The 10,719-nt window shown below is 43.0% G+C and overlaps 1 protein-coding gene across 1 annotated transcript in view; it reads left to right on the plus strand.

The window, feature by feature from the left end:
* The first annotated feature begins 318 nt into the window (after positions 1-318).
* Positions 319-10,719, plus strand: part of ALG8 (ALG8, alpha-1,3-glucosyltransferase) — a 40,552-nt gene continuing 30,151 nt past the window's right edge. Inside the window, exon 1 of the mRNA XM_011938917.1 lies at positions 319-485. Within this exon, the coding sequence (XP_011794307.1) occupies positions 391-485 (95 nt within the window). The 5' untranslated portion in view covers positions 319-390. The remainder of the gene's footprint in view (positions 486-10,719) is intronic.

Here is a 10,719-nt window from a genome sequence, read left to right on the forward strand (position 1 = left end):
ATCTACTGTAACTCTATGGCAACAATCCTGGCTTCTCCACTAGTACGTGCACGTCTCTAGCGTTTTTTTTTTTTTCTCACCTAAGTATCCCCAATACTACACAGTGATGACCCAGACCAAACGACCACTCTTTCTATGCAAGTATGAACTAGACGATAAAACTTAAAAGTGGGTACAAAGGCCAGTACAAAACCCCTTCCTGCCCGGGGTGAAACGCAGCTGTAAAGAAAAAGTGGGCGGGAGGTTTAAATAGCTGACTGCAGTCCTCTGACTGGCTGCGCGGCTCGCCGCATGCGCGCAGTTCGCGGGCTCCGCTTCAGAGGACCTTCTCCGCATGCGCCGGATCCCGGATGTGGATCAAGTTGGTAGGAAGCGTGCGGTGCCGCAGCAATGGCGGCGCTCACAATTGCCGCGGGTACTGGCAATTGGTTTTCGGCTTTGGCGCTCGGGGTGACTCTCCTCAAATGCCTTCTCATCCCCACCTAGTAAGGGACTCGCACGGCCAGGGGCTGGGCGGGGAGGCCCCGCGGTCGGTCAGGGCGGGAGAGAGAGGTGTGGATATCCCTAGGTATAAAGAGAAGGAACTTAAGGTTGTGTTTGTCGCTATCCTGCCTTTGCTAAGCTTTCCGTTTCGCCGTTTGTTACTTGACTTAGCCTCAGCTGGCTAGGTTCAGACCTGGCGCTGTCGGATTTGGAACAAGTCACTTTAATGTTTCTGAATCTCAGGGTCCTCATTCTTAACATGCATTTAAGAACCTTTCGAACAGCCATTCAGCCAGTATTAACAGGTGCCTGAGGTGCCAGGTACCCTTCTAACTCCCGGGAGATGCGGTGGTGAGCAAGACATTACTGGTCCTTGCTCTCGAAGTTGGTGGGTGGAACTAGACAAACAAGAACGTTTCAGATTGTGATAAAGGAAATAGAGGGTTACTAAGTGGCTAGGCGCTACTCCTTTAGAAGGTGATGTTTGAGTTGAAATTCAAAAAATGAAAATAAGTGATGTGGTAAAGCAGTTCAGGCATAGTAAAGAGTAAGTTCAATGGCCCTGTGGCAGGAAAGAAGTCAGAGCATTCTAGGAACACGAAGCGCCTCTTGTGGCTGCAGAGCATTGAGGAAGAGAAGTGGCACAGGATGGGGTGCCCAGGGGACAGATAACACAGGGTTTCGAAGACCACAGTTAGACTGCTGTGTAAAAAATGGATGTAGGGCCAAGACTGAAAGCATGGAAACCAAGAAGCAACCATCAAATGGTGGTGTGTATACAGTAGGTACTCAATATTTGTTAATATTAGCTTCCACCCTCCCTTCATCCTTCCTCTTTTTTCTTTTTCTCCCTCATCCCTTTTCTCCTTTCCCTCCCACTTCCTAGTTTAGGGTTTGTTTTATTGGTATCCTTTGATTCAGGCTCTTGGTGATTTCTTGTTGAGTATGGGAGAGTCATATGTATAGAATGTAAGTCCATACTGATGTGTATATGTAATCATATAAGTGGAATGTGTATGTAGATTCAGTAAAATGATTAACTGTAGGTCTGTGCATTAAGAAAATATTTCTTGCTTTAGTTGCCTCAGGCTAGAAATGTATCCTCAGAGTTTTTTTTTGTTTGTTTGTTTGTTATTATTTTGTTTTTGAGACAGGCTTGTCCCACCTTGTCACCCAGGCTGGAGTGCAGTGGCACGATCTCAGCTTACTGCAACCTCTGCCTCCTGGGTTCAAATGATTCTCCTGCCTCAGCCTCCTGAGTACCTGGGATTACAGGCGTGCACCACTGCACCAGGCTAATTTTTGTATTTTTAGTAGAGACAGGGTTTCACCATGATGGCCGGGGGCTGGTCTCAAACTCCTGACCTCAAGTGGTCCACCTGCCTCAGCCTCCCATAATGTTGGGATTACAGGCGTGAGCCACCATGCCTGGCCAGAGTTGTTATTTTGAATACTGCTCTTGGTCCAGGTTAAGAATGTATATAGCACTCACTTTGGCAGCACATGTACAGGAATACCTCATTTTTTGCACTTTGCTTTATTGCACTTCACAGATACTGCATTTTCATTTTTTTTTTTTTTTTTGTTTACAAATTGAAGGCTGTGGTAACTCTCCATTGAGCAACTCGATCAACGCCATTTTTCTAACGTGTGCTCATTTTGTGTCTGTGTAACATTTTGGTAAATCTTGAAATATTTCACACTTTTTCATTACTATTATATTTGTTATGATGATCTGTAATCAGTGATCTTTGATATTACTATTCTGATTGCTTTGGGGCGACACTATGGTGAATTTAATAAATGCTGTGTGTTCCGACTGCTCTACCAACCAGCTGTTCCACCATCTCTCTCCCTGTCCTCAGGCCTCCCTATTGACTGAGATACAATAATAAAGTTAGGCCAATTAATAGCTCTACAGTGGCCTCTAAGTTTTCAAGTGAGAGGAAGAGTCACATATCTGTGACTTTAAATCAAAAGCTCGAAATGATTGAGCTTGATGAGGAAGGCATCCTGAAAGCCAAGACAGGCTGAAAGTTAGGCCCATTGTGCCAAACAGCCAAGTTGTGAGTGCAGAGGAAAAGTTCTTGAAGGAAACTGAAAGTGCTACTCCAGTGAATACACAAGTGATAAGAAAGTGAAACAATCTTGATGATATGGTGAACATTTTAGTGGTCTGGATAGATCAAACCAGCCATAACATTCCCTTAACCAAGACCTTATCCACATCAAGGCCCTAACGCTTCAATTCTTTGAAGCCTAAGAGAGGTAAGGAAGTTGCAGAAGAAAATTTGTAAGCTAGCAGAGGTGGGTTCATGAGGTTTAAGAAAAGAAGCCATTGACTGGGCACGGTGGCTCATGTCTGTAACCCTAGCACTTTGGGAGGCCAAGATGGATGGATCACCAGGGGACCAACATGGAGAAACCCCGTCTCGACTAAAAATACAAAATTAGCCGGGCATGGTGGAGCATGCCTGTAATCCCAGCTACTCGGGAGGCTGAGGCAGGAGAATCACTTGAACCCGGAGGTTGCAGTGAGCTGAGATCGCGCTATTGCACTCCAGCCTGGACAACAAGAGTGAAACTCCATCTCAAAAAAAAGAAAGAAAAGAAGCCATCTCCACAATAAAGTACAAGGTGAAGCAGCAAGTATTGATGCAGAAGCTGCATTAAGTTTTCTAGATCTAGCTAAGATCACTGATTAAGGTGGCTACACTAAACAATAGATTTTCAAGGTAGAAGAAACAGACTTACATTGGAAGATGCCATCTGGGACATCTAGTTGAAACCAGTTCTCATTTACTGTTCTGGAAATCTGATGGCCCTTAAGACTTATGCTAAATCTACTCTGCCTATGCTCTATAAATGGAACAACAAAGCCCTGGATGGCAGCACATCTATTTACAGCATGGTTTACTGAATAAGCCCACTGTTGAGACCTACTGCTCAGAAACCAATTTTTTTTTTTTTTTTCTAGAGACACGGTCTTGCTCTTATCTCCCAGGGTGAAGTACAGTGGTACCATCATGGTGCACTGCGGCCTTAATCTCCTGCGCTTGAGCAATCCTCCTCCCTCAGCCTCCCAAATAGCTGGAACGAAGACAGATGCCACCATGCCCAGCTAATTTTTTTTTCTCTATTATCTGTCTGTCATCTATCCATCTATGTGTGTGTGTTTTGGTTTGGTTTGTTGTTGTTGTTGTTCTTTTTGGTAGAGACAAAAAGTCTTTTTGGTAGGTGTCACTGTGTTACCAGGCTGATCTCGAACTCGGGCTCAAGTGAGGCCTTCCAAAGTGCTGGGATTACAGACCTGAGCCACCTCATTGGTCAATATTTTTCCTTTTTCTTTTCTTTTTTGAGGCAGGATTTCACTTTGTCAGGCTGGAGTGCACTGGTGTGATCTCAGCTCACTGCTGCCTCTACCTCCTGGGCTCAAACAATCCTCCCATCTCAGCTTCCCAAGTAATTTGAACTACAGGTGCACACCACTATGCCCAGCTAACTTTTTGTATTTTTTTGCAGAGATGGGGCTTCACCAGCTTCCCCAGGCTGGTCTCAAATTCCTGACCTCAAGTGATCCACCTGTCTTGGCCTCCCAAAGTGCTAGAATTACAGACATGAGCCACCACACCCAGCCATTATTTTTCTCTTTTTTTTCTTATTTATATATTTTTGAGATGGGAGTTTTGCTCTGTTTCCCACACTGGAGTGTAGTGGCACGATCTCAGCTCACTGCAACCCCAGCTTTCCGGGTTCAAGCAATTCTCCTGCCTCAGCCACCCAAGTAGCTGGGGTTACAGGTATACACCATCATGCCCTGCTAATTTTTATATTTTTAGTAGAGATGGGGTTTTGCCATTTTGGCCAGGCTGGTCTTGAACTCCTGGCCTCAAGTGATCTGCTCTCTTTGACCTCCCAGAGTGCTGGGATTACAGGCATGAGCACCATGCCTGGCCTTTTTTTAAAATTTATTTTTGGAGAGATGGGGTCACTGCGTTGCCCAGGCCAGCCTGGAATTCCTAGGCTTAAGCCATCCTCCTACCTTTGCTTCCCAAAGTTCTGGGATTATAGACATGAGCCACTGTGCCCAGCCTTAATGTTGTTTTCATGCCTGCTGATGTAATATCTATTCTGCAGCCAGTTGACTAGTTGCTTTTTTTTTTTTTTTGAAACAGGGTCTCACTCTGCCACTCAGGCTGGAGTGCAGTGGCATGATCTCAGCTCACTGCAGCCTCCACCTTTCGGGCTCAAGCAATCCTTCTACCTCAGCCTACCAAGTAGCTGGGACTTAAGGTGTGTGCTACCATACCCTGCTAATTTTTGTATTTTTAGTAGAGATGGGTTTTTGCAATGTTGTCCAGGCTGTTCTTGAACTCCTGTGCTCAAGCGATCTGCCTGCCATGGCCTCCCAAAGTGCTGGGATTATAGGCATGAGCCACCATGCCCAATCAGTTTTGACTTTTAAGTCTTGTTATTTAAGAAATACATTTCATGGCCAGGTGTGGTGACTCAAGCCTGTAATCCCAGCACTTTGGGAGGCCGAGACGGGCGGATCACGAGGTCAGGAGATCGAGACCATCTTGGCTAACCCGGTGAAACCCCGTCTCTACTAAAAAATACAAAAAACTAGCCGGGCAAGGTGGTGGGCGCCTGTAGTCCCAGCTACTCGGGAGGCTGAGGCAGGAGAATGGTGTGAACCCGGGGAGGCGGAGCTTGCAGTGAGCTGAGATCCGGCCATTGCACTCCGGCCTGGGCGACAGAGCGAGACTCCGTCTCAAAAAAAAAAGAAATATATTTCATAAGGCTATATCTGCCATAGATAGTGATTCCTCTGATGGATCTGGGCAAAGTAAATTGAAACCTGGAAAGGATACACCATTCTAGATGCCATTAAGAACATTCATGATTCATGGGAGGAGGTTGAGATATCAACATTAACAAGAGTTTGGAAGAATTAGATTCCAACTCCAGTGGATGACTTTGAGGGGTTCACGACTTCGGTGGAAGAAGTAACTACAGATGTCATGGAAATAGCAAGAGAACTAGAAGTGGAGCCTGAGCATGTGATTGAATGGCTGCATGATATGTCATGATAAAACTTGAGTGGATGAGGAGTTGCTTCTCATGAATGAGCAGAGAAAGTGGTTTCTTTTGAGATGCACTGTGCTAATGAAGATGCTGTGAATATTGTTGAAATGACAACAAAGGATTTAGAATATTATATAAACTTAATAATCAGTGGCAGGGTTTAAGAAGAAGGATTGACTCCAATTTTGAAAGTTTTACTGTGGGTTAAATGCTATCAAACAGCATTGCATACTAGAGGAATCTTTTGTGAAAGGAAGAGCCCATCAATGTGGCAAGCTTCATTGTTGTTTTAAGAAATTGCCACAGTCTTGCCAGGCACGGTGGCTCATGCCTGTAATCCCAGCATTTGGGGAGACCTAGGCGGGCAGGTCACCTGAGGTCAGGAGTTCAAGACCAGCCTGGCCAACATGGTGAAATCCTATCTCTACTAAATATACAAAAATTAGTCAGGTGTGGTGGTAGGCACCTGTAATCCCAGCCACTCAGGAGACTGAGGCAGGAGAATCACTTGAACCCAGGAGGCAGAGGTTACAGTGAGCCGAGATGATGCCATTGCACTCCAGCCTGGGTGACAAGAGTGAGACTCCATCTCAAAAAAAAAAAAAACTGTTTGCCACAGTCACCCCAGTCTTCAGCACCCATAACCCTGATCAATCAACAGCCATCAACATTGAGGCAAAACTCTCCATCAGCAGAAAGATTAGGACTTGCCAAAGGCTCAGATGATCATTAGCTTTGTTTTAGCAATAAAGTATTTTAAAATGAAGGTGTACACTGTCTTTTTAGACATAATAATATTGCACACTTTATAGTATAGTGTAAACATTTCTTTTTTTTGAGACGGAGTCTTGCTGTCGCCCAGGCTGGAGTGCAGTGGCATGATCTCAGCTCACTGCAAGCTCCACCTCCCAGATTCATGCCATTCTCTTGCCTCAGCCTCCCTAGTAGCTGGGACTGCAGGCGCCCGCCACCACACCCGACTAATTTTTTTTTGTATTTTTAGTAGAGATGGGGTTTCACTGTGTTAGCCAAGATGGTCTTGGTCTCCTGACCTCGTGATCCCACAACATCTCTAAGGTATTCCTGCACTAAAATTGAATGATACAGGAAGCTTAGCATGGTCTACATAGAAGGATAGCATGCAAATTTATGAAACACTTAATATATTTTAAAAAGAATGTTTTTAATTGTAGTTAATGCTCTGCTTCTCAAATCGGAAACTGCTGGGATGTGAGAAGGAAGCTATAGGGTAAATGCAGATATGTTCAACAAAACATTTGCTAACTGCTTTATTATGTACCAGGTATTGTTGCTAGGCTAGAAGCGAGGACAAAATAGATATGATCCCTGGCCCCGTGAAGTGTGTAGTTCAGTAGGTATAACAGTACCAGAAACAAATCAATGCAAATATATAGTTACATAACCACAATTTGGATTAAGTATTAGGAAGAAGAGGCTGGGCATGGTGACTCATGCCTGTAATCCCAGCACTTTGGGAGGCTGAGGCGGGTGGATCATGAGGTCAGGAGATCGAGACCATCCTGGCTAACACGGTGAAACCTCGTCTCTCTAAAAATACAAAAAATTAGCCAGGTGTGGTGGTGGGTGTGTGTAGTCCCAGCTACTTGGGAGGCTGAGACAGAATGGTGTGAACCCGGGAGGCGGAGTTTGCAGTGAGCCAAGATCGTGCCAATGCACTCCATCCAGCCTGGGTGACAGCGCAAGACTCCGTCAAAAAAAAAAAAAAAAGGAAAAAGAAGGACAACAGGATCCTATTGGGACCAAGAATACTTTCGATTAGGTGTTAGAGAATGTCTCTGAGGAACTGACTTAATTGGAGGCCTAAAGTATGAATGAGAGGGCCATCCATGCAGAGTTTGTGGTGTGTGCACGTGTGTAGAACTTACCTGAAAGAGCACACTGTATAAATATAGGCCCTGTGGTGTGAAAGTATTGGCCTATTTGGGCAACTGTGATAAGGCCAGTGTAGTTGGCATGAAATAAGCAACAGAGACAGAAACATGCACAGTGAAATTGGAAAGATAGGCACCAAATCATGCCGGATCTTAAAAAGCCAGGATGAAAAATTTAGATTTTGATTGTATAAACTCAGTGGAAATGATTTGCATTTATAAAATATTTTTTGGCTGCCATATAAATGATTGGAGGAGGCAGGAGAGTCACGAAGGCTAGGTGCCCTTTGAGAAAGTCTACATGAGAGAAGATGCTGACTTGAATTGGAGTGGTGGCATTAGAGATAGAAAAAAACAAATTAAAGATTTATTTTGCCTTGAGGTTAGGAAGGATTTGCAGAGAAAATAACAACTAACTTTGGAAGTATTTGGTGGTTTAAGAGCCATAGCTAGGGAGTCAGACAGCCCTGGTTAGAATCTGGCTCTGCTACATACTGGCTACATGACAGGGCAAGCTGCTTCTCTAAGCCACTGGTGAAATGGTAAGAGTTAAAGAACCTACCTCAAATGGAGTGTTGCAGGCAGAGGGAAAAAAAAGGTGATGTAGAGTAAGACAAAAACAAGTGAGAGGATAGTGAGAAATGGGCTGAAAAGGTGAATAAGCGAGATCCAAAAAGATCTTTTAGGGTATGTTAAGTACTTTAGATTTTATCCGGAGGGCAGAGGTCAATTAAAAGGGAAATATGACATTCGTGATTTAGAAATACTATTTTGACTGCAGTGTGAAAGCTAGATTAATGAAGGGCCTGAGTGAAGATGGGGAGTTCAATTTAAGAAGCTATCATAGGACAAGTAAGAGATGGTAGGTTTTTGTTTGTTTTAATTTTTAGAGACAGGGATGGGTGCAGTGGCTCACACCTGTAATCCCAGCACTTTGGAAGGCCAAGGCAGGCAGACTGCTTGAGCAGGAGTTTGAGACCAGCGTGGGCAATATAGTGAAACTCTGTCTCTACAATAAAAATACAAAGAATTAGCTGGAGATGGTGGTCAAAAATTTTAGAAACAGGGTCTAACTCTGTTACTCAGGCTAGAGTACAGTGGCACAATCATAGCTCACTGCAGCCTCAAATTCCTGGGCTCAAGCCATTCTCTGGCTTCAGCCTCCTGAATAGCTGGGACTACAGGTGCACACTACCATAAGAGCTAATCATTAAGTTTTTTGTAGAGATGGGGATCTCATTATGTTGCCCAGGCTGGTCTTGAACTTCCAACCTCAAGCTATCCTCCCACCATGGCCTCCCAAAATACTGGGATTATAGGCATGAACTACTGGGCTCAGCTGATGGTAGATTTTTTTAATGCAATTAAAAAAATAGTTGTTTGCTATTTATCATTATGTCTGTAGTCTTAGTTTTGCTTTTTTTTTCAAGTGTCATTTCAGCAATTAAGATTACTTTTATAGATGGGTGCAGTGGCTCACACCTGTAATCCCAGCACTCCAACAAAAGTGAAGCTCCAACAGTTTTGAATAGGAAACAACAAAATAACTAAAGTAACCAAAAAAGGGACTGAAAAAAATCTATATAGTACTATATAGGAAAAGAAAGTGTCCCCAAACTCACTCAGATTTTGTAAGTGCTACTCCAAAGAGAGTAAAAACGACATATCTATAAAACAAGAATAGATGCTATGAAACAGGAATTATCAGAGAAACTGTAGTTAATAGAAAATGTTATTGCCAAAATTAAGGACAAATTGAGTAAATCTTTCAAAAATATGAGAGAAAAGATAAAAATTATAAGTTCAATCTAGGGTATCTAGCATCCATCTAAAGTTTCAGGAAAAAAACACAGGGGAGGAGATGAGCAAATAATAAATTTCCCAGAGCTAAAGGCACTACATACTCAGCATAATTAATGAAAAAAGACCCTCACGAAGACATTAATCACTAGACATTTCATACTGCTATGGATGAAAAGGAGAAACAGGAAACTTCCAGAGATGAAGGGAAAACCATAAAGGAAAGAGACTTAACCAACATCAGCATTTTATACTAAAAACCAATGGAATAAGCTTCCAAAGATCAGTGGAAGCAAATTTCAACCTATAATTCCATACAAAATCCAGTATAACATATGAGAAGTGCAAATCATAAATGTACAGCTCACTGAATTTTGCAAAGTGAATACATCTGTAAATAGCATACAGATCAATAAGCAGAATATTATCCCTCGTGTGTCTTTCTAGCCACTCCCTGCAACCCCACCCTGCCAAGGGTATTGATATTCTCACCGTTTTTTCTTTTTGAGACCGGGCCTTGCTCTGTCTCCCATGGCTCCAAACTTGGCTCACTGTAGCCTCAGCCTCTTGGGCTCGAGGAGTCCTCCCACCTCAGCCTCTTGAGTAGCTGGGACTACAGGGGTGTGCCGCCTTGCCTAGCTAATTTTTAAATTTTTTGTGGATATGGGGGTCTCACTATGTTACCAGGCTGGTCTCGAACTCCTGAGCTCAAGTGATCCACCCGCCTTGGCCTCCCAAAGTATTGGGATTACAGGTGTGAGCCATCATGCCTGGCCTCTGATGTTGACTTTTAACTGCATAGGTTAAATTTTGCCTGTTTTTGAATTTTTGTTTGGGTTTTTTTGTTTGTTTTTGAATTTTATACAAATGTAATCATACAACCTGTTCTCTTGGGTCTGGCTTTCACTCAACATTAAGTTTGTGCGTTGTTGTGTAATTATAGTTTTTCATTCTTATCACTAGATATCACTGGTTCTCAAACTTTTTAGTCAGAATCACTTCTTAAAAATAATTGAGGGTCACAAAGAGCTATATGTTTATGTGGGCTGTATAATAGATAATTACCATTTTACAAATTAAATTGTTCAAGCACAAGAATATACAAGCACAAATGTCACTGGCCATCAGAGTGATGACATCATATTATGTAGCCTCTAGAACATCACTGTTTACTTGTGAGAGAATGAGTGAAAGTAGGACAAATTACATCTGAATATTATTATGAAAATAGTACATATTTTAAACTCCCTGAAAGGGTCTCCCTGCGAATTCCTGAATCACACTTTGAGAACTGCTGCCCTACAGTATTCCATTGTGTGAAAACACCACAATTTATTTAGCCATTCTGCTGTTTGTGGACATTTGAATTGTCTCCACTTTTTGCCTGTTGCAAATAGTTTTACTTTGACCATTCCTTTTTTTTTTTTTTTTTTTT

Source organism: Colobus angolensis, unplaced genomic scaffold (genome assembly GCF_000951035.1).
Source record: "Colobus angolensis palliatus isolate OR3802 unplaced genomic scaffold, Cang.pa_1.0 Scaffold179, whole genome shotgun sequence".
NCBI classification, from domain to species: domain Eukaryota; kingdom Metazoa; phylum Chordata; class Mammalia; order Primates; family Cercopithecidae; genus Colobus; species Colobus angolensis.